We start from the raw sequence: 24,328 nt of genomic DNA on the forward strand, positions 1-24,328 counted from the left end.
GGATATAATGTACAGGATATTCATGGCTCTTGTGTATTATAAGGATATAATGTACAGGATATTCATGGCTCTTGTGTATTAGGATAATGAACCCCATTCTGTAATTTATAAAGATATTATAAGTCACGACGAGTTATGTGACCATATAAAAACACGAGGCTGCAGCCGAGTACTTTTATACAGGTCACATATAATGTAACACCGAGGTGACATCTGATATCTTTATAAATTTAAGTAGGGGGTACATTATGCATTATAATCTACAGTTTGTGTGCAATGTCTCCCTTCCTGACTTTCCTGTATGTTGTACAAAATGCTACACTTTGTTTTGCGTTTACTTTTGTGTCTGCTAAACTTGTGTTTGTTCCTCCTGTGTGTTCTACGTTGTTGGCCATCTTAAATATATTGCAATATATGGACAGGCAATCCCTGTTTTGTTTCAAGGGTAAGGCGTTTTATAGTAGCTCAGGCTAATGGTGGGTTGAGTGCAGAGGACTCTTGTATTTGTCAGTATGTATTTGTGGTCACACCCTCATTGCACCTCCGCCTAATGGTTTTAATAATTAGTGGTGAGCACAACTTTCCCTTGAGATATATATATATATATATATATATATATACACACACACACACACACACACAAACACACATTATATATGGTAGTTGCTGTTTACTCAGCTAGCATTGCAGTTTCGGATTTCTATAACAGATGACCATGGAACTGAGAAGTCACAGAGGAATTGGATTGCAGATTCAGTGCTGTGTGTACCCTTAGTAGTATTAATTAATATTCATACGTTCAGCTTAAAATATAAGCGTAAATGTAACAAAAGGCACAGCAAACATTTCCTTGCAATAAAAATGTATTTGTAATGGTTTCAGTTCATTTGCAGAAAGGTAACAGGGCTGTGTGGGGTTCCTACCCCAAGAAAATACTGTTCCTGAGAGCACTGTTTAAAAGGCATTTATCTATTCGCAGGTTAAAATATACCACTTTCCCATACAGACAATGGGGCAAATCCACTAAAGGGCGAATTTTCGCAAGCGAAGGCTCCTCCACACTTCGCCAGGTGCAAATTCGTTACCACTACACAAATTCACTAAAATGCGAAGTTGCGTCTCTGTATCCGAATGCTGGCGAAGTTTCACTAGCGTAAATTCATCAGCGTGAGCATTTCATAGCTATCTTTCGCTAGCGTTCATTTTTGCCTAGAGAAACTTCGTTAGTATTCTTACACTTGGGCCAATTAAATTATGGTGGGTACATATCTGTCATATATATATTATTTATTAGAGATGTTGGTGCAAATGCTTGAAGTGGCCACTTATTATTACAAATGTCCAAGGAAGCAAAATAAAGACATAAAAGATCCTCTAATGCCCTAGACATGAGCCCACCCTATAACAAATGTGCCATGCCCCTCAAATGGTTGGAAAAAAGAAAATGTTAACACAAAAATTTTTAATAGCTAGGACTTTTGAAGGCAATTCCGCTTTAAAATGTGAAAAAGAACGCCAGGTTTTTTTTTTATTTTTTAGAACTTTTATGGCTTTTTGGCATACAGGATATGATGTCACTGACATAAGATTGAGGAGGATGTCGCTTCATTTTATCAGTTCGCCAGGTCTAAACTGGCAAAGGAAACTCTGGTGAGAGGGGTAATGTTCTGTAAAATTCGCAATTAGTGAATTTGCGGAGTAATGATCGCTCACCTGAGCAAAAACTTGCCTGGCGATAGGGTGCGAAACTGTGATAGCGACGGTCTCTTTCGCTAGTGAATTGTCCTCTACTCCTGTTAGTAAATTGGCAATGTCCCTGGGGATTGGATTTCTGGCGAATATTCACAAGCATAGACCACTTTGCCTTTTAGTAAATCTGCCCCAATTTCACTTTATCAAACAAAGGGCCACATTTTTGGTTTTGCCTGTCCTGTTTATAGGATGGTTACAATCCCTTGTTAAAGTAAACAAAGCGGATTTTGTCTCCATATTGGCTCACTATAGAGTCTCGAAGTTCTGGTTCAAGGCTGCTTACAGACATGGAGCTGAAAGGAAACAGAGAGGTGCATGTTACATGAAATTATTGGCTACCAGGGAAATAATCTAAATTATACAATATTCATTAGAATGACAGATATATGCTGCTTCATATTTCGGTTCACAAGGACATAGCTTCTAATGAATAGAGAATGTGCCATATTGTTTCTTTGGCTCTGGAATTCTTGAGGCGCTGGCACAGGACGGTGTCATCTATTGATGAAACGGGGGTTTGCTTTATTAAACATTCAACATTTTCAGCAGTTTTAAAAGTTATTTGTAAATGTATTTGCTACTGAAAGCAGTATCTGTCTGGCAGTTTATGTTTTCGCCTTGATAATTATGACTCCTAAAACAATGTAGTGGAATAACTAGGCCTAGAGAAGAACCAACACCTGTAACATTGTTTCAAGAATCAGACGCAGAGCAGAAAGGCATTGACAAACACTGCTCCCCGCATTTCACCTTTAGGTTAATTTTAGGTTTACATACTTTTCTAGTAGACTTAAGGTATGAAGTTCCAAATGACAGAAAGATCTGTTATTCGGAGACCCCCAGGTCCAAGCATTCTGGATAACAGATCTTATACGTGTATAGGTAAAATTCAGGGTAGTTTAGCAGTGTATAGAAAGAGAAAGTCCGTACCATCTCTGTGGAAACAACGAGCAGGCAACAGGAACCATAAAGAGCAAGCTGCAAGAGAAAGAGAAGAGATCAGCCATTGCATGTGATGCACGACAAATAAAATAAATAGAAGGAGAGACTAGTCACCCTATGTCATGGTAGAGTTCAGAATGGAGTAGGGATGCACCAAATCCAGGATTTCCAAAACGTCGATTTATTGTTAAAAATCAGTTACTTTTATTAATCCACATTAAAACAGCACGCAGATTGTGTCCCCTAATCAGAAACGCCTGAAACGCGTCAGGTGACACACTCTGCGCGCTGTTTTAATGTGGATCAATAAAAGTAATTGTTTTGAAACAATAAATAGATGTTGCTGGAACTCCATTCTGAACTCTTCTATTTGATGTGGCATGAGACCCCAAGGGATTCCAGCACTCGATATCTGTGACCACGGACCGTGCCATTGGAACTCCACAACTGAGCGGTGATTATTTATGTTTACCCTATGACATGGTACTACTTTCCTATCATTTCACAACCAACAGTGAGCAACTGTGTCAGGGTCCCCAAAATCTCATCAACAGCAATTGGAAGTGATAGGGGATATTTCAGGCATTTTACTATGGGTGGGTGAAACACCCAAAACATCTGTGTATGCGCCATAGGCCTTCAAACCCCTGAAACACTTTCCTTGCTTTCCCCTTTGAATTAGTCTATCCCAATGGTAACCCCATCCTGCACCCTAAATGAACAGTCACTTTTATATCCACCACTGTTGTTTAATGCACAGTCTTCAAGGCTTTAACGCAGACTTTAGACCCCCAACAACCAAAAGGTGGCAACTAATAAATAATACTTACAAACCACCGGCCAGCATGACTTGCAGAGGAGCATGAAGAAACCGTATTTTCTGTGAGAACACAAGTAATAATGTGAAATACAACTAAATCCAAATAATTGCATTTGTAGTTCACCTTTAACTTGTACTGGGTTTACTAGAGGATTCCCTATAGTAAATACACACACAGAAAAAAGTGCTCCCTGTATCAGACAGAAACATTGAGTATTCTGCATGTATTTTATGTTTAAATAAATCTTTTTGCAATTTTTCAAATCCTGAAAGTGCAGCAGCTTTGTTCATTTTTATGTTATTGTGTGTGGATGTGTGTGTTGCTTCACTTACTTTCATAAAGGGAAAAGACTCCAGCCTTTCCATCAAGATCGGTAAGAGAACTAGACAGAAAGGAACCACAGTTAAGGCAATGTTCAAGGATAATTAATACGTGTAAGCATGAAAATACCCGTTTTTTTTATAATATTTAGCATTCCTAAAATCTATATTTGAATAGTAAAATAGCCAGTTAAAGACAAAGAGGAAACAAAAGAAAGGAACAGTGGAGTGAATAAACTGGAAAATAGAAAGGAAAAACAAAGACAATAACATCTAACAAACATGCCTGATTGGTCTAAAAAGGCATTCTCTGTTACTAGGGATGCACCAAATCCTGGATTCGGTTTGGGATTCGCCCAAATCCAAGGAATTTTTTATCAGTATTCAACCAAGAGCCTAGGCGAACCAAATCTTAACCCTATAGAACTGAAAGTATCCATTATTTGGTTGGGGATTTGGCCTTTTTCAGCAGGATTCGGATTAGGCTGAATACTTGAACCCGGTCGAACCTAATTCTAATTTGCATATGTAAATTAGGGGTTGGAAGGGAAATCACGTGACTTTTTGTAACAAAATAAGGAAGTAAAAAAGAATGTTTTCCACTTTTTCCTTTCCTGCACTAATTTTGCAAATTAGGATTCGGTTCGTTATTTGGCTGAATCTCCAAATCCTTTGTGAAAGATTCAACCTAATACCAAATAGTGAAATTGTTGCATCCCAAGTATCAGGTACTTCCACCTAAGTGCTGGCTATTCAGACACAGAAGGCGGCTTCTGTATTTTTCAGTACCACAGGATTTGGCACCGAACCATAAAAAGCACCCCTATCTGTAACCACACTATTACACCCATATACTGTTTCATCATCCCCAAACCCCCCATATACAGTATCTCTACCCTTAGGTCTTTATCTTAACACGATCCTAACCCACCTCACTACCATCCTTCATCTCACCTCACAGTTGGGTTCACATAAGGCCCATGATAATTAACATTAAGCATTTAAAAAGTTCCATCTTTAATAAGCAAAGCAGCCAGCCTGGAACTATGTGATGGATATGTGAGAAAAAGAATTGAGAAAGGGGAGTGTGACAAAGAGGTGCCAGGTGGAAACAGACCCATGTACAGATACTTACTCATCCCAGGGGCGGCCATGGCTATTCTGGAAATTACAACTTGGCTGATTCCCTTGATAGCAGCTTTCTAGGTTTACAATGCAAAAGTAGATATTGTATTAATGAACAATGGATAGAGGAAAGGGGAAGAATGATTTACGGTTCATAATGAGAGCTATTTATCGGCAGAAAAGTACAAAATATTTTGACTGTGAAATATGAAAAAAGCAAGGCTGATCCTATGCATTGTGAAAATTACAAATTGTGCTCTCAATTCATAGGGGCAAATTTACTAACCTCCGAAAATTCGCCAGCGACGGCTTCGCTCACAGCGCAACACTTCGGCAGGCGTAGATTTGCCAGGACAACGCTAATTCACTAAAATCTGAAGTTGTGTCCAGGGCGCCGAAAGCTGCCGAAGTTGCGCTAGCGTTAATTTGGCAAGCAGAGCGAAGTTGCACTAGCGTTGGCTAATTTGCATCTACTCTATTGCACTTCACCTGGTCTGAGGCAGCGAAGGCAAGTCTAGCGTAGAGGTAACGTTCAGTAAAATGTGCATCTTAGTGAATTTGCAAAGTAACGCTCTAAAATTCGCCTGGTGTTTGAGTGCGAAGTACTGCTAGAGTCCATCTCCTTCGCTAGCGAAGTTAAACCTGCGCCCGTTAGTAAATCGGCGAATACCGAAATGACGTCACGCTGGCGAATTTTTGCCAGCATTAGTCACTTCGCCCTTTAGTAAACTTGCCCCATAGAGAGGCTGCCCTGGCATGTGTCTGGAACACTGTACATGCTCAGTATAAGCTGCTGTTGGGAAGCTTCGGGGTTATCAGAATTCATCCAAACATCAGCAGAAACTGAGGATACATTTGACACAGAAGCCGACAGAGTTGATTATTAAAGGGGTGGTTCTACAGCAAATTGTCATATACAGGTATGGGATCTCTAACTTGGTAACCGGATATGCAAAAAGCTCAGAATTCTGGGAAGGCCATATCCCATAGGGTCCAGGCTAAGCAAATCATTTTAAAAAGTATTTGATATTTTCTCTGTAACAGTAAAACAGAACCTTGTACAGGTTTGGCATCCCAAGAATGCTTAGGACCTGGGGTTTCTGGATTACAGATCTTTCCATAATTTGGATTTGGATACCTTAAGGGTACCAGAAAATTATTTTAACATTAAATAAACCCAATAGGCAGGTTTTGCTTCCAATAGGATTAATTATAATTTGGTTCAAGTACAAGAATGTATTAGGACAGAGAAAAGGAAATCTTGTTTAAAAATGTGGATTTTTTGGATAAAATGGAGTCTATGGGATATGGCCTTTCTGTAATTCAGAGATTTCCCATACCTGTACTTGATGGTAATCAAGCTGACTGAATCCATATTGGTGGCAAAACAATTCTATTGGGTTTATTTAGTTTAAATGCTTTTTTTGTAGACTTGAGTTAAGGTGGCCATACACAGGGAGATGCAGCCGCGATTTAATGGGATATTTAACCCTGCCCGACTTTCCGACAGATATCGATTGGGGACGCCCGTGGGATGGTCCCACACACGGGCCAATAAGATGCTGACTCGGTCTGTCAGCAGCTTTTATCGGCCCGTGTATGTGGGCCTTTATAGTGAACCAAAATAATAGATCTCCTAACTGTAATTAACTAGTCATTTATACTTATAGAAAGTTCTTTTAGTTGTACAATTAAACATTTTTCAGCCTTACCCTTGAGTGTCCCAATGTATTATCGTTTTCGTCAGTAACTGCAATGCTGTTAAGAATCTCCCTAATCAAAGCATAAAAAGAACCTGCATAAACCTCAACATTTTCATGGGCAAGAAACGATTCCAAAGAGATAAATAAGAATGTATGGGTTTTGTTACAATTATAACAATGTATGTAATGTTGGCTAGAATTTGCACTTTAAAGGAGAAGGAAAGGTTAAAACTAAGTAAGCCTTATCAGAAAGGTCCACCTAAATATACCAGTAAACCCTCAAAGTAATGCTGCTCTGAGTCCCCTGTTAAAAGAAACACTGCATTTCTTTCCTTCTATTGTGCACACATGGGCTTCTGTACCAGACTTCCTGCCTTCAGCTTAAACCTCATTGCCGTGGGCGTGAGCATGCTCAGTTTGCTCCTCTCCCCCCCCCATTCTCTACTGTAATCTGAGCCCAGAGCAGGGAGAGACTCAGGCAGGAAGTGATGTCACACCACATTAATACTGCAGCTCCTATCCTAAACAAACAGAGTTTCTAGAGCTTTTTACTCAGGTATGGTAAAACATTCTACAGAATAAATATAGCATTCTAGCTTGCACTATTGCAGCTCATCTTTTGGCAAAAAAAATGCCTCTGTAGCGTTCCTTCTCCTTTAACTGCAGTATAATCTTTCAACTCAGTTCTTTTAACAAACATCCCTCTCGTTGTTGTTGGCTGTGTGCAGAAATGTACTGAATTATGTGCAGGAAACAACATTTTCTGTGCAAAATGGAAGAGCAGTGGCTTTGTTGCAAGAACTTTTACAGTGGAAATGCACATTAGTGTTATCTTTGGGGGGCAAAGTGTCCAACTATATCCCCCCTTCTTCTCAGTTCAGCTGCCATATGTGTGCATGGTACACCCCCTTGTTCAACAGGAGTGCAATGAACAGGGCTTGTGCTCAACATACTTTTTGCCTATTGTTTTGATTAAAGGGGTGGTTCAACTTAAAGTTAACGTTGACTGTGATGTAGAGAGTGTTATTCTAAGACCATATGCAATTGGTTTTAATTTTTATTATTTGTGGTTTTTGAGTTATTTAACTTTTTATTCAGCAGCTCTTCAGTTTGCAGTTTCTGCAATGTAATTTCTAGGGTCCAAATTACCCTAGCAACCATGCACTGATTTGAATGAGAGACTGGAATATGAATAGGAGAGGCCCTGAATAGAAAAATGAGTAATAAAAAGTAGTAATAACAATAAATGTGTAGCCTTACAGAAAATGTGAAAGCTGGAAAGAGTCAGAAGAAGAAGGAAAATAATTGGAAAGCTATAAGAAATAAATAATGAAGACCAGTTGAACATTTTCTTAGAATTGGTTATTCTAGAACAAACTATACGTTAACTTAAAAGTGAACCACCCCTTTAAGAAAATATCTATTTTTTCAGGGTTTTTTTTCCCCATTTCTTGAGCTAAACAAAGCAAATAGGGAAACCAAAGCTACTCCATGTTTGGTCCATGTAAGATAGATAATTAAATTACCAGTATACAACTCCTTCGATTTCTGCTGCAACTGTTTTGGCAGGAGTCCATTATTCAGGGGGATTATCTGTGCACTGGGAATCTAAACATGGAGTAGTTTTAGTTTCCCTGTTTAGCTAGAGAAATAACAAAAAACCATAGATTTTCATTACCAGCCATATTCATTGCATTAGTGTTGAACAAGGGAGTATACTGCCCCTTTAACACACCCAGACATGCTCCTGCCCCCAACAGGGTTGGACTGGGCCAATGGGCTAATGCTTTACTTACCCCTCCGTGCAGATTCTGTCCAGCGGAGTTCACGGGCGCCATCTTCAGCAGTCTTCGGAATGAGACTGTCGAAGCGGCGCATGCACAGTTGGAGCAACTTTCTTTATTCGCGACAACTGCGCATGCGCCGAAACTCACAACATTTGCCGTAGCGCCGGTCTCATTCTGAAGATTACCGAAGCGGCTGAAGATCTCGCCCATGAACTTTGCTGGACAGAATCTGCACGGAGGGGTTAAGTAAAGAGTTAGGGGCATTTTCCCGGGGGGCAGCTAGGCTTGGGGAAGATGGGGGTCTATGCAGGGTAGGGTTTTTGTTTCTCCTTTAACATAGTTACATAGTTAAATTGGGTTGAAAAAAGACAAAGTCCATCAAGTTCAACCCCTCCAAATGAAAACCCAGCATCCATACACACACCCCTCCCTACTTTCACAAAAATTCTATATACCCATACCTATACTAACTATAGAGCTTAGTATCACAATAGCCTTTGATACTATGTCTGTCCAAAAAATCATCCAAGCCATTCTTAAAGGCATTAACTGAATCAGCATCACAACATCACCCGGCAGTGCATTCCACAACCTCACTGTCCTGACTGTGAAGAACCCCCTACGTTGCTTCAAATGAAAGTTCTTTTCTTCTAGTCTAAAGGGGTGGCCTCTGGTACGGTGATCCACTTTATGGGTAAAAAGGTCCCCTGCTATTTGTCTATAATGTCCTCTAATGTACTTGTAAAGTGTAATCATGTCCCCTCGCAAGTGCCTTTTTTCCCAGAGAAAACAACCCCAACCTTGACAGTCTACCCTCATAATTTAAGTCTTCCATCCCTCTAACCAATTTAGTTGCACTTAGTCTCTGCACTCTCTCCAGCTCATTTATATCCCTCTTAAGGACTGGAGTCCAAAACTTTTAAGGTTTACTTATACTTTAAACTGTGGTTTATTTGGTGAATCCAGTGAGCACACTGTGGCAACCCACTTACTGCTGTCTCATCATAGGAATGTTGACACAATTGGCAGCCGCCACGGCAGCGAAGGGAACCCATCGTGCAATCAAAGGAGGAGCTTTCTAAAGGGAAACAATGGAAAAAATATGAGAAATGGAGAAAATCCAAGGGACGCAGAAACACTTGAACTTACAGACACGATGATCTGTTGATGTGATTTGAAGCAACAAGGGAATTCAAAAGGACAGCGATACAGTATATGTTTGCCCATATTCAACTATTTGTAAAGTGCTTTCCTCATGATAAAAAGCAAAATATGTTGGTTTAAAATCAAACCCTCCATTTAATTATTCCCCACACACGGCAACAATCTGTACTCACTCAGTTAATGCATCACTGAGTATAACCTTACTGGATAAGCTTTTACTTATTACTTGGCACATTCTATTAATGCCTTTAAAGGTGTGGGTCACCTTTATGTTAACTTTTAGTATGTTATAGAATGGCTAATTCTAACCAACTTTTCACTTGGCTTTCATTTTTTTAATTTACATAGTTTTTTTTTTTAAATTATTTGCCTTCTGCCTTGTCTTTCCAGCTTTCAAATGAGAGTCACTGACCCCATCTAAAAAACAAATGCTCTGTAAGGCTACAAATTGTATTGTTATTGCTACTTTGTATTACTCATCTTTGTATTCAGGCCTCTCCTATTCATATTCCAGTCTCTTATTCAAATGAGTGCATGGTTGCTAGAGTTGGTAGGTTGCTCGTTCTAATTACCCTAGCAACCTGCACTGTTTTGAACAAAAGATTGCTGAAATTGCAAACTGGAGAGGTGAATAAAAAGCTACATAACTCAAAAAAACACCAATAAAAAAACCAATTGCAAACTGTCTCACAATATATTTCCCTGGATGACTTCTTGAAAAAGAAAGTAGGGGTATATATGTGCACTGGTGAATACATTGGTCAATATTTCCATACATTTCTAAAAAAAACAAAAGCTCAATTTTACATACCTTAGTGTACAAGTTTAGTCCTACAGCTGTAGCCAACGCTGTACTTGTGGCAGTCACGTAAGCCACGCCAATCTGACTACATGGGAATAAGAGACATAGTTGTAAAGCACAATTCTAATCTAAAAATCCATTAGACATAATACAGATTCTATGCCTTTGGGTTGTTATACCTGCACGAGGTGCCACATGGGTGCCATACTGTACATTTTTATTTTACTATAGTGCTTAGACATCTAGATATTGGCAGTATGTAGTCAAAAAGAAAGTATTATGCATTATAAAGGTTATACTGGGATTTTCTAATTGCTGAAGACACTGCAATATTCTGAGTATTTACCATTAGCCTGAAGGCCACACCTGTTTAGCCTGTATGTTCCATAGAACTACTATAAAAGCCTGGAGGACCGTCAGCTCTGTGACCTTCTGATGTGTATCTATTGGTATGGGATCTGTTATCAAGAAATCCCTTATCCAGAAAACTCCAAAATTACGGAAAAGGCTGTCTCCCATAGCCTTCGTTATACAGTGAATAAATTACCCCCTACATATAAGGATATTATAAGTCACTGTATAATATATATATATATATATATATATATATATATATATATATATATATATATATATATATATATATATATATATATATAAAATTATTCCTGGAAGCATGAGTGCACACGTCTTGATAATGGTCCTAGAGGTGGACCGAAACGTTGACCAGTTTTAATGTAATTTAATAAATTTTTAATTAAAATCCCAGTGTGCACTCATGCTTCCAGGAATAATGTTTTTTGATATATGAGTGGCACCTGGGTGCCTTGCTGATTCCAGTGGAGTGCGGACTACCAAGGATCTTTTATTTATATATATCTATATATATATATATCTATATATATCTATATATATCTATATCTATATCTATATCTATATCTATATCTATATCTATATCTATATCTATATCTATATATATATATATATATATATATATATATATATATTAGTCACTATAAAAGCACAAGGTCGAAACCTTTTATACAGGTTATGAAACTCCCAAGTTACTTCTAATATCCTCATATTTTCCAACAAGTGGTACTTTATTTATTATAATACATAAGTGTTAGTGAGTCATGTTGTGACAAAAATGACAAATATGTGTATTATATCAAAATAATCCAAATATTTAAAGATGATTTCCTTTTAGTCTGTAACAATAAAAAAAGAGTACCTTGTACTTGATCCAAACTAAGATATAATTAATCCTTATTGGAGGCAAAAACAGCCTATTGGGTTTATTTTATTTATAATATGAAGATCCAAATTACGGAATGATCCATTATCTGGAAACCCCCAGGTACTGAGCAATCTGGATAACAGGTCCCATACCTGTATTACTCTCAGAATCATTGTGTTGCTTTGTTGTTTCTACGCACAGCAGTAACACTTACGTGAGAGTGATTGGAGACGCTGCGTTTCTGTTTGTATAGTTCACCAAAGCATTGAACGACTGGTTGACCCACTGCCAAAACACCACCGCCGGCACAGTTCTGACAAATGAAATCCAAAAAACAAAGTTATAATGGCAATAGACAAGCTAATTGAAAGCACAAGGTAGAAAGGTTCTACTAACTTTAAGTATTACACTTGAGCAGGGTGCAGATTAAAAAGATGACTGCATTAAATATGACATTGCTATTTCATGGAAAAAACATTTCCATTACTAGAAATGTATTTTGCCCTTATTAAAAGTATAGTCAACCCCATACCCTGCCCTTGTGCAAACAAAAGTATATGTGCGTTGTATAATATCACTATTACTTATGGATCTTTATTATAGGCAGGATCACTGTAGTGCCAACAGCTAAAGGATAAACCAGACGGGCCACATTCTAGCATATCAAGAACCATGCTAACCCAGATGTGATTTAAGCTTCCTACCCATTCCTCATACCAGTCGGCTCCACGCTTCCTACCCATTCCATATTCCATTCTAAGACAAGCTTCCTACCCATTCCTCATTCCAGCCTAATCCAAGATTCCTATCCATTCCTCATTCCAGTCTAATCCAAGCTTCCTATCCATTCGTCATTCCAGTCTAATCCAAGCTTCCTATCCATTCCTCATCTCAGTATAATCCAAGCTTCATACCCATTCCTCATTCCAGTCTAATCCAAGCTTCCTACCCATTCCTCATACAAATCTAATCCAAGCTTCATACCCATTCCTCATTCCAGTCTGCTCCAAGCTTCCTACCCATTCCCCTCCAACTGCAAGTGTTTTATGTGTAAACTGCAATCCACAATAATACTACAAAAATATAAATGATTTTTAGGTTCCAAAAATTATATATTTCAGCTACCTTATGGTATTGTGTGCACTATTTTTTTAAAATAAATATTTAGAAACCTCACTACTTCCTGCACTAAGTTAAATGTCAAAATATAACAAGACTGTTGTCTTTCTGGTAAATCAAGCCACGAGGTTACCAGGATGTTCACTTCTCAAGACAAACAAAACAATGATATTGTTTCATTTCTTTTTAGGGTAATGTCACCTCCCAGTGAACGCAAGGAACACATCCCACTGCACAAATACCCATGTGTATCAGCTCTACACTTGAAAATTAGCCCACCCAGAGCAAGCAAGGAATTTAAGAGCTTATATTGCACTGTTTACAGGCAGACACCACTGCACAACAAAAAATAGCCCTACACAACCACCCCCATATGAACACAAGATGCCCAGAGGAACCAGGTGCAAGTCTGTATTATGGGCAGGTCTAGTTCAGCAACATGAAGCATGCCAACAACAGTCATCTCTGAATAGAATTAAAGCATTTAGGCCAGAGAGGTATAATTATGGTAAAAGAGTTTACTGAAAACAAATTACCTTGCTGTCACCCTTGGGTTATTCTCACTAGGGTGTAGCACCTGATTAATGGGGTTGTTCACCTTTAAATTAACTTTTAGCTTGAGAGCAACATTTTGAGACAATTTGCAATTGCTTTTTGAGTTATTTAGCTTTTTACTCATCAGATCTCCAGTTTGCAATTTCAGTAATCTGGTTACTAGGTTCCGAATTACCTTAGCAACCATGCATTGATTTGACTAACAGACTGGAATATGAATAGGAGAGTACTTTGTGGCCTGTACCTGTAGAACTGAAGCATGCACCCTGTAATGGCCATTCCGCCAGGGACTTGGAAAGACATTCTTCCAATCAAATTCATTTTGTCCCCGGTGTCCGGATGAAAAGCAGAATCATAAAGCTTCTTGGCATAATGCAGTTGTTCTACACTTGTTCCTGGTGGCACAGAACCTGCTCTGAGAAAAAAAGATGTATAATTATCCCCATCATACTACACAAAGAGACTGCATCTAATTAGCACCTATGATAAATTACAGGATGCTACGAAAAGTGTAAGGTGGGTCATACGGGGTCAGTATGTACTACACTTAATATCTTATTCAAATATAACTTGGACTTTTTAATTGATTATGAGTCAATGGACATATATGTTAGATAAATGGCTATTACATACAGAGACTGGATCTCAAAGGAGAAAAAAAGTGTAAATCACTGAGGGGGGGGGGGCTAGGCAAATGTACGGCACCCCCCAGGTGATTGTAATCACTTACCCGATTCCCCAGGCTGGTGCTCCTTTTAGCAGAAAACTACACCGGTCTTAAGGTGGCCATACATTATAAGATATTTCCCCAATATGCCCACCAAAGGCAGGGCGATATCAGGCTAATACGACTGCTCGGCCTTAGGGCCAAACAATCAGATTACAATGAAGAGAATAGGTGTCGAGAGGACAAGGTCCGCATCAACTAGCCGTCTAAAGGACCTGAATCGGCATCTAAAATCTGCCTGGGTACAGCCACCTTTTACAAGCACCACAATTACTGGGGGATGCCAAACATTTGTGCCCCCATTGATTTAGACTTTCTCCTTTAAAGGGGTTGTTTACCATCCATCACTTTTTTCAGTTCAGTTGTAATCACTTACCCGATTCCCCAGGCTGGTGCTCCTTTTAGCAGAAAACTACACCGGTCTTAAGGTGGCCATACATTATAAGATATTTCCCCAATATGCCCACCAAAGGCAGGGCGATATCAGGCTAATACGACTGCTCGGCCTTAGGGCCAAACAATCAGATTGCAATGAAGAGAATAGGTGTCGAGAGGACAAGGTCCGCATCAACTAGCCGTCTAAAGGACCTGAATCGGCATCTAAAATCTGCCTGGGTACAGCCACCTTTTACAAGCACCACAATTACTGGGGGATGCCAAACATTTGTGCCCCCATTGATTTAGACTTTCTCCTTTAAAGGGGTTGTTTACCATCCATCACTTTTTTCAGTTCAGTTGGTTTCAGATAATTTCCAGAAATAAAGACTTTTTCCAATTACTTAATTTTCTATGTGTGACTGTCTTTCTAATATTGAAGTGTAAAGTTAAAATTTTCACCTTCCAATGCAGCTATGGGGGGGGGTCGCCGACCCTGTAAACTGTTCTCAGCTGATACATTTTTTACCACTTACCTACAGGAATCCACAAGCTGTTTTGCTCTATCCAATTCCTGTTCTGGCACAAGAGCTGTCCTGGGATCTGTAATATTAAAGAAGTGCTTCAACCTCCCCACAAATGTACTTTGGTCCCATCGGGGAGAATCAATGTCGAATTTAGCGATCTCCATTGCCATAGTGGTCCTTTTCTTTACCTGAAATACAAACATTCTGCAATCTTATCCAATTCTAAAGCAATATTAATGAAGTGTTTTTTTCCGGCTGAAAAAGGAACTGTAGAAGAAGCAGACCCTGCGTCCCAGAGTCCTGCGTGGAAACAATTTCTTAAACCCGGACCCAACCCCACAACCCGAACCTGCATATTAACCCACTTTGATCAGCTACCCGACCCGGACACGCAACTGCTTTATCCGCAACCCGACCTGCAACCCTCGGCCACCATCAAACAGGAAGTGATGGTGCTGCAAACCGAAAGGGACATCATCAAAAGTGGGCGGGACAGAAACAAGTTTTGTAAAACTTTAAAAGGAGTAAAATATAGACAATATTACATAAGATAAGAAATTTAGATGAGACCTGCAACTCCGCAGACCCGCGGGTATCCCTGCACTTGAAAATCCTCCCCTCATTCCATAGGGTGCCTGCTTTTTTTGCGGTTAACCCGTGGGTACCTGATTCACTGCAGGACTCTAGCTTAGTGTGCTATAGACCATACTCAGCAGGCAAAGTTCTAATAGGAGGAAGCATTGGAGAGGTGATTCAGAACATAACAGTTATGATCTTTCATTTAAGGATTGGTCACAGGAAAGATTGTTTGTATTCAATACAGACATTTAGAGCCAAATCGTCAGATATACAGGTAGAAAAAATAGAATTCTACCTGTATTCAACTTGGTCGATCGACAAGTCGACCTTTATCCGAGTCTTTTGCTGATATTGGTCAGCTTGTCTTCTGCCATACATGCACCGAATACAGTATGAAACTACGGTCACCTTAACTTTAGACAGACACCGGGACCCTGGTTCAAGAAAAAAAGTAACATATGCACCAGCATCATTACTACAGAGGAAACATTGGAGCAGAGCTCCTACCTTAAAGGAACAGTATAGTGTACAAATAAAAACTGGTTAAGAAGTTTGTATTTGCAAAATATTTTTTTTTTCTAATATAGTTAGTTAGGCAAAAATGTTATGTATAAAGGCTGGAGGGACTGGATGTCTAACATAACAGCCAGAACACTACTTCAGCTATCTAACTCTGAGTTAGTCAGCGACTTGAAGGGAGGCCACATGGGACAGTTAAGCAACAGTTATGACCCATGTGCCCCCCCCTCAAGTCACTGATTGGTTACTGCCTGGTAACCAATCAGTGGAAAGCAAGAGAGCTGTAAAGCAGGAAGTAGTGTTCTGGCTATTATGTTATATACATTAGATCATCAATTTGCCCAGTTTTTACTTATTGTATATTCTGTGTATGTAATTTATGTGATTTTTTTGTATAAACACATAAATTTTACAGCACTGCGCAATATGTTGGAGCTCTAAAAATACATGTTAATAATAATAATAGGCACCAGTACCCAGGTCCATATGCACCACCAACATGTTTATATATTCTGGAGTCACACAAAACCAGACAAGCAACACACAGATATAAATCACTCAGCCTATTTGTATTTTAATATATGTAACTGTATATTTCACTCTCAAATAACACAGCATACACTTCACCACAATGGATCACAGGACGATACAGTTGTAATGAATTTACACAGCTAAGAACTTGCATAAAACTAAATAGGGTAGAAAAGGAAAGACTCTCCATCTGCTGATCAACACAATGGTTATTAATAAGGAAAAAAAAGAATTCCAGTGAAATCATGCTGGGTTGTTTAATTACACAAGGCTTGCTCTTAATGAGTAAAATGAATAACAGCTAACACATATGACATAATTAATGGCCGTAATTATTCCAAATTCACTGTACAAAGGGAATGACTTTCTGTCATGAGAATACTTGTTCCTATGTACAACGGATTGGTTTTATCACAATGGAACCATACCAGCAACAATAAAACTCTGCAGGAAACCTTTAACAATGTTATGTTCTTTGGAAATTAGGAAAAGTTGGCTGCTAATCATAATTTCCCTCAATCGATATCCACTCAGCAAGTGTTCTTTACCTCTGGGTCAACACCTGGGCTAAACTTGCTGTTTAGGTTTGGTTCCCATGATTTCCTTACAGGTACAGGTATAGGACCTGTTATGCAGAATGCTCGAGACCTGGGTTTTTCCTGATAAAACGTCCTTCTGTAATTTGGGTATCCATACCGTAGCTCTACTAAAAAATCATGTAAACATTAAATGAACCCAATAGGATTGTTTTGCCTCCAGTAAGGATTAATTATATCTTAGTTTGGATCAAGTACAAGGTACTGTTTTATTATTACAGAGAATAAGGAAATAGTTTTTAAAAATTAAGATTATTTGGATAAAATGAAGTCTATGGGAGATGGCCTTTCCGTAATTCAGAGCTTCCTGGATAACGGGTTTTCAGATAATGGATCCCATACCTGTAGTCTGTAATTACCATAGATACAGCATCTCGAACCATATGTTATGTTATAGAGTTGACTCCCAGAATATGGATCAGTCTCAGGTTAAAAACACCTGATCTAGAAGCTAATCTACTTCTCCAACAGGGGCCGCAGGTTCCCTGCCTAAAAAAAAAAAAACCCAGACAATTTTTGAATGTGTAATCAATTTCAAAGGCACACATCTCTGTGCAAGAACAGGGTCAGACCGAAAGGTTAGTTAGAAATAGAAAACATATGTTGAGTGTGTCCTCTCTCAAAGTTATACATTAAAGAGTGTATAAACAGTTCAGGACATGTTCTCAGATAAGATCAAGTCCAAAAGTAATCATGAAGGTTAAAGAAGCCAAATCATTTAGGAGTATACTGCTGCTGCACTGCAGGATTTCCCAAGGAAAATGTATGACTCAAACTAGTCACAAAAAGGTCGATTTTTTGGACTATCCTATTTAACCTTGTCTTTCTGGGGAATTACAAGGCAGCGCACTGAGATCTTTCAAAACTTTTCACTCTTAATATCTCAACCATCTCCTGTCCTAATCTGCCAACCTGTCTACTATATCACACTCTCACCACTGCCCTTAATGAGATTGCACCTGCCAAGACAAAAGGCATTAAACCCAAACAGTTTAATAATAGTAAGGGCACACCTGGCGATTCAGGGAGAGTTAGTCGCCTGACGACTACTCGCCTCTTCTTTGGGGCGACTAATCTCCCCGCACGGCTTCCCCCTGTCTTCCACCGGCTATAATAAAAAATCGCCTGCAGCATAGCACACGCGACACTTCGTTTTCCAAAGTTGCCTCACGAGGAAACTTCGGGCGACTTCGGAATACGAACCGCCGCGTGTGCCATTGTAGCCAGCGGAAGACAGGGGGAAGGAGTTCGGGGAGATTAGTCGCCCCCAAAGAAGAGCCGATTAGTCGCCAGGCAACTAAATCTCCCCGAATCACCAGGTGTGCCCTTACCCTAAACCTGGGCATACTGCTCATACAGAAGCTCTCCAAAGACACTCACACGCTGGAGCAATCAGAATTGGACTTCCACTACAAATCTCCTACAAAACCAGCCTCTGTCTAACTAAACAAAAACTTACTGCATTCATTAACTCCCTTTCTAAAAATCCCGCACAACTTTTCTCTGCCTTTAAGGGCAGAGACACACGCTTAGATTGGGGGAGATTAGTTGCCAGGCGACAAATCTCCTCTTCTTCGGGGAGATTAGTCGCCAGGCGACCAATCTCCCCGAATCTGACCATGTGTCTCTGCCCTAACAGTCTTCTATCTCTTTCCCCACCCCTCAGTGTGCATCGTCATTGCTCAAGATATTGCTGAGCACTTCAAAAGCAAAATCATCCACCAGAATTTACATTACACTACTAGCCCCCATTCCCCCTCCCTATACACTCCCCAGTCTCTTCTGTGCTCCTTCTCCCCTGTGACTGATGAGGAAGTCTCAATACGTTTGGCTTCTTCCCACCTTACTACCTGCCCACGTTATCCCATTCCTTCCAAGCTTTTTGCAATTCCCTAACTCATCTATTTAATCTCTCCCTGTCAACTGGAATCTTTCCTTCCCGACTAATATGCTCTCGTCACCCCCATTTTGAAAAAATCCTCTCTTGGTGCCTCTTATCTTGGTAACGCCTGACCTATCCTACCGCAACCTTTCATTAGCTCCTAGTTTTAAACTAACACTATTCCTCTCTAATAACCTGCTGAACCCCCAACAACCTGCTTTTAGGTTTCAACACTCCACTGAAACTGACCTAACGTGGCACTAAAAATACATGATAATAATATAGTGAATAAAGTACCCCCTCTTGTAAAATATAAGGATATTATTAGTTACCGAGGAGTTTCATGACCATATAAAAACACGAGGCCGAAGGCCGAGTGTTTTTATACAGGTCATGGAACTCCGAGGTAACTTCTAATATCCTCATATTTTACAACTGGGGGTACTTTATTTATTATAATACACAAATTTTAGTGAGTCATGTGACAGAAATTACATCACTACTCACCGTTTATAACTGATGACATCACTACTCACCGTTTATAAGGATATAATTTACAGGATATTCATGGCTTTTGTGTATTATAAACTCTTACAAGGGCAGGAGGCGGGTGCATGTTTTTCTTGCAGAGTTTTTCTTGACCCGCACATCACTAAAGGGTAGGGTTTCCACCTTTAATGGAAAAAAATACCGGCCTTCCTATATATTTTTTTTTTTTCCCAATTAACAACATTGGGATCTGCCATCATTTTTACCGGCCCGGTGGCAACCCTACTAGAGGGGTTGTGAGAAACTGCGGGGCAGATTCACTAAACGGCGAAGTGGTCGCCAGAAATCTCATTCGCAGGGACATCGCCAATTCACTAACAGGCGTAGACCGTCACTAACGTTCATTCGCACCCTTTTCGCTGGGCGACTTTTCGTTCTGGCGAACAGTCATTACTCTGCAAATTCACTAAGATGCGACTTTTACAGAACGCTACCCCTTTCGCCAGTTTTCACTCCATATACATGATTAGAGCGCTGTTTATAATACACTATTTAAAAGCTATAACTTTTATACATGCTTTATTGATGCCTATTCCACTCTTTACAGCAGTTACAGTCCTCCTCATACATGAGTGTTGCTTATAAGAGAACTCTCCATATGATTAGAGTGTTGCTTGTTATAAGAGAACTCCCCATATGATTAGTGTTACTTGTTATAAGAGAACTCTCCATGTGATTAGAAGTGTTGCTTGTTATAAGAGAACTCTCCATGTGATTAGAAGTGTTGCTTGTTATAAGAGAACTCTCCATATGATTAGAGTGTTGCTTATAATAGAACTCTCCGTGTGATTAGAGTGTTGCTTATAAGAGACAGACCTGTAGATAGATAGATTAGATAGATAGATAGATAGATATAGTACTCCATATATACACTCACGGAGAAATAAAAACGGTACCACAAAACAAAAGTGATTTTCTCTATAAACAGACGATTTTATATAAATCGAGCAAGTTGTTCAAGCAGACAAAAGCAGCACATACCGTAGCTGAAGCACAACACCAACTCTACAATCCAGCTACTGCCATTCAACTCAGTCTTTCCGTCCACGCTAGCTACTTGCATCGTTGTAGCCAATCGGGACGCACTATTTTATTTCGCCCACCAATTGGTTTGCACATTTGCGACCCTCCCCTATCTTAGTGCTGTCCCAGCACCGGTGAGTTTTCCGCATGCGCATACTGCAGCCAGGTTGCGGATCAGGGCGTCTTGTCTCGACGTCGAGGTGCGTGGCAAACAGCCGAGCGTACGCCGTCTCGTTAGGTGACGTAGTTGCCCCTGGTAACCAGAAGAGTCGCTGCGAGGATGGTGAGTGGTGCTTTGAGGGGAGCTCGTATTTGCTGGTTTTGAATGTTAAAATCCGTCAGGACTCAGGGAAGACAGAATGGAAGCCTATAGTGAGAAATAGCTCATTTACTTGTGTATGGAACGGAAGAAATAGCAGCATTCTTGTATTGGTGAAGAGGCTATGGTTGCCGGGACGCCATGATTCTAAAGAGGAGAAAAGGGAGGGGGAGGGAGGACTGTCACCATTCTCCTTCTCATCCACTGCTGCTAATGATATGTACACAATTACTTTTGGTCTGTGTCTCCCAGCTTCACTGGAACTACAACTCCCAGCATCCTCCGATATACAAACAATGTCTCTCGAGGAGAGTTGTAGCAAGAGGAGAGCTGTAGCAAGAGGAGAGCTGTAGCAAGAGGAGAGCTGTAGCAAGAGGAGAGCTGTAGCAAGAGGAGAGCTGTAGCAAGAGGAGAGCTGTAGCAAGAGGAGAGTTGTAGCTAGAGAAGCTGAAGACACATATCACTGTTTCAGTTCCCTAGACATCCCCTCCTTTCCATTAGAGCCTAATTGTGCCTGCGTAATCATTTATAGTTGTCTTGTTTACAGACATGTTCTAAACCCCTTCCCATTTGCTTGGATCTCCTTATTTGATTGCATCTTGTGAGGTCCATAGATCAGCAGAGAGACCCAAGCAGCAATGGTGTTTTAATTTATATAAGCTTTAAAGGAGAACTAAAGCTTAACCAAAGAAGTAGGATAGAACTGTTGTTTATTATGTGTTGGGCTTCTGTACCAGCCCAAGGCAACCACAGTCCTTTAGCAGTGAAGATCCGCACCTCTAAAGATGACCCAGTAGCTCCCCATCTTCTTTTCTGCTGATTTACTGCACATGCTCTGTGCTGCTGTCACTTACTGAGCTTAGGGACCCACTCACAATATACAGTACACATAGAATAGAAATGTCACTATATAAGGCTGATTAGTAATTATGATTAAACAGAGAAGAGGTTTTTTTTGGAGTGGAGGATTTACCACATTTAGGAAGTGGCTCAGGTGCACCGCCCTGAGCCCTCAGCATGGGGAGTGGACAACTGTGAATAAATCTGTAGCAGGCACTCAAATAAAGGCAATCTTCCATCAAGTTGTAGAAGTCAAGTAGAAATGATTTATTGTGCCCTCTGCCTTACGCGTTTCGTGTTACAAACACTTAATCATAGGCTATAATTAAGTGTTTCATAATTATTTTTAGAGTTTCGTTCTCCTTTAATAATTGTAGAGGAAGAACAGACCTGCAGCTTCTGGGGGGGGGGGTGAGCCCTTGAGCAAACTGGAAGACATGATATTCCACATGGGGAGTCAGGTACAGTCAGAAAAAGGAAATAGTGGTCCATGTTAAGCATTTTAAAAATGATTTCCTTTTTCTCTGTAACAGTAACACAGAACCGTGTGCAGGTATGGCATCCCAAGAATGCTCAGGACCTAGGGTTTCTGGATTACAGATCTTTCCGTAATTTGGATCTTAATCTTTTCTACCAGAAAATTATTTTAACATTAAATAAACCCAATAGGCTGGTTTTGCTTCTAATAAGGGTTAATTATATCTTAATTTGGATCAAGTACAATATATTATTTTATAATTATAACTACAGAGAAAAAGGAAATCATGTTTAAAAATGTGGATTATTTGGATAAAATGGAGTCTATGGGAGATGGCCTTTCTGTAACTCAGATCTTTCTGGATAACGGGTTTCCAGATAATGGATCCCATACGTGTATATCCCACATGATGCTACAAGTATTACAACTTGCTTTTGTATTGTGGCCAGAGTGCAACACACACTACTTACTCCCATGCAAGTGTTGCCAAACCTGAGGAATTCATTGACCAAATTACAAAGTTAATGCAGCAACAAAAGCCACATAATTGTCACGGTACAGTTGAGGATAATGTGAATATTAACATTGATTCCTAGGCATTTTGGAAATGGTTATAATTGTGTAAAAGAGCAGTATACATCCCCATTAAATACAAGTGCATTTAATAAGAATTGTGTTGAACACACTACTGGCTATAGTATTAATTAAGAAAAACCTTTTGGCTGTTTTCTTTGTTTTGTTATTTCTTGAACAGAAAAACTGAAGCAACGTAATGTTTCTGGCCTTCTGTGTATTTGTAAGCCAAAAAATGTAGAAGGGAAGGATTACTTTATACAGAGCTCATTATCTGTAGTTAAATGCATTCAGCTAATTAAAGAAGAGTGTTCAACAAATGCTATGCCTTGTTACTACTTTATAATAAAAATGTCCATGAACATATGTATTCTTTTATATTAACAGAGTAGGCAGAATGTATTTGTAAGATAAGTTCTATTTATTTTGCTCAAGGTGTAGACAGTGTCTATCAATTTTTGGTTGCAGTTCTCCAGTGTGAAATTTAGATTGCTATGTAGTTTCTGGGGTGAGTAACCTTAGCAATGGGACCCTTTGTTTCAATGACAGGATGCAATACGAGTGTTGCTTACTTTGTACTTACAAATGTTTCTTTAATAACATGAAAATTATTATTATACATTTTTTATAAAGTACTGACCTTACACAATACTTGACAGTGATTGTTTATCTTTCACATTAGTCCCTGCCCCAGAGGTGCTTACAGTGTATGTTTGTTGCAATTTAACGCACATACATTGCTTTTTAATCTTCTAGCATGGCTTTATTTTCTGGACTGGTAAATTGAATTTGTTAATCATACATTTTCCCCACACATACATCGATTAGTAATTAGAGCCATCTCTTGCGATGATTAAAGTAAGCATTATTTTACAACAGTGGGAAACCTGCTCCTAAGGTGGCCATAGACGCACCGATAATATCATACAGAACACATTTTCGTATGATATTCGGTGTGTGTGTGTGTTGGGAGACGAGCCAACCGATATTGGCAGAAGACTTGGATATCAGTTGGCTCGTCGATCTGACGGACGGAAAATTTTGATTGGGTGCCTTTGAAGGCTCCCGAACATCGACCATTGAATCAGATACAGACATAATTCTATTATTTCTACCTGTATATCTGACGATTCCGCTCAACACGTGTATGTTGAAATAAACAATCATTACTGGAAATATATTTTCCAGGAAAGATTGTAATTGTAAAATCTGTGGCCACCTTGAACTGAAGCTTTGCAGGAGGTTTATAATAGAAAATAATACAATTTAATCTTTGGCCATCTTGCTTTTATTCATTACTGAACAGGCTCGCTTGTGTAGCTCAGTGAATGCTTTGCACACCATATGGCTGTGGAGCAGAGCAAGGAAATACCTGATCTATCTACTAAACCATCTCAAGTCCTTAATACCTTTTCTGGTCACGTGAACAGGATTTCAGGACCAGACAGAAAAAATACTGTTGCTCCAGGCCTGTGTTTTA

General features: G+C 39.5%; 2 protein-coding genes and 1 long non-coding RNA gene across 7 annotated transcripts in view; 2 read left to right on the plus strand and 1 right to left on the minus strand.

Annotated features, from left to right (window-relative positions):
• The window catches only part of LOC121395350, a 39,202-nt gene extending 29,514 nt beyond the window's left edge, over positions 1-9,688 (plus strand). The window contains exon 4 of the long non-coding RNA XR_005962416.1: positions 9,459-9,688. This is a non-coding gene — a long non-coding RNA (uncharacterized LOC121395350). The remainder of the gene's footprint in view (positions 1-9,458) is intronic.
• sfxn2.L (sideroflexin 2 L homeolog) lies at positions 1,605-20,744 on the minus strand. Of its 5 annotated transcripts, XM_041568685.1 has the most exons (14): positions 20,597-20,730; positions 15,834-15,972; positions 15,530-15,683; positions 14,969-15,147; positions 13,575-13,745; positions 11,871-11,969; positions 10,426-10,501; positions 9,443-9,528; positions 6,673-6,733; positions 4,971-5,037; positions 3,848-3,897; positions 3,525-3,574; positions 2,683-2,730; positions 1,768-2,045 (listed from the first exon to the last, which is right to left on the minus strand). In XM_041568685.1, exons 4-14 carry the CDS (start codon positions 15,127-15,129, stop codon positions 1,946-1,948), a joined length of 969 nt encoding a protein of 322 aa, XP_041424619.1. In that variant the 5' UTR covers positions 15,130-15,147; positions 15,530-15,683; positions 15,834-15,972; positions 20,597-20,730; the 3' UTR covers positions 1,768-1,945. The 5 variants fall into 5 exon arrangements, with proteins under 5 accessions (XP_041424621.1, XP_041424622.1, XP_041424623.1 ...); XM_041568687.1 differs by lacking the exon at positions 15,530-15,683 and having other exon boundaries at positions 1,605-2,045; XM_041568688.1 differs by lacking the exons at positions 3,848-3,897; positions 15,530-15,683 and having other exon boundaries at positions 1,766-2,045; positions 20,597-20,732.
• A 38-nt stretch (positions 20,745-20,782) lies between these two features.
• The window catches only part of arl3.L (ADP ribosylation factor like GTPase 3 L homeolog), a 33,037-nt gene continuing 29,491 nt past the window's right edge, over positions 20,783-24,328 (plus strand). Inside the window, exon 1 of the mRNA XM_018241677.2 lies at positions 20,783-20,921. Coding sequence (XP_018097166.1) covers positions 20,919-20,921 — 3 coding nt within the window. The 5' untranslated portion in view covers positions 20,783-20,918. The remainder of the gene's footprint in view (positions 20,922-24,328) is intronic.

The sequence above is a fragment of the Xenopus laevis genome, chromosome 7L, assembly GCF_017654675.1.
Source record: "Xenopus laevis strain J_2021 chromosome 7L, Xenopus_laevis_v10.1, whole genome shotgun sequence".
Lineage (NCBI taxonomy): Eukaryota > Metazoa > Chordata > Amphibia > Anura > Pipidae > Xenopus > Xenopus laevis.

Excerpts from the sequence above, each read along its gene's own strand:
- sfxn2.L (XM_041568687.1), bottom strand. The coding sequence starts at position 15,129 with ATGGCAATGGAGATCGCTAAATTCGACATTGATTCTCCCCGATGGGAC. Across the intron at positions 11,970-13,574 it reads TGCATGCTTCAGTTCTACAG|AACTGTGCCGGCGGTGGTGT; the intron begins GTACAGGCCACA and ends TTCATTTGTCAG. Across the intron at positions 5,038-6,672 it reads ATACATTGGGACACTCAAGG|AAAGCTGCTATCAAGGGAAT; the intron begins GTAAGGCTGAAA and ends TTGTAAACCTAG.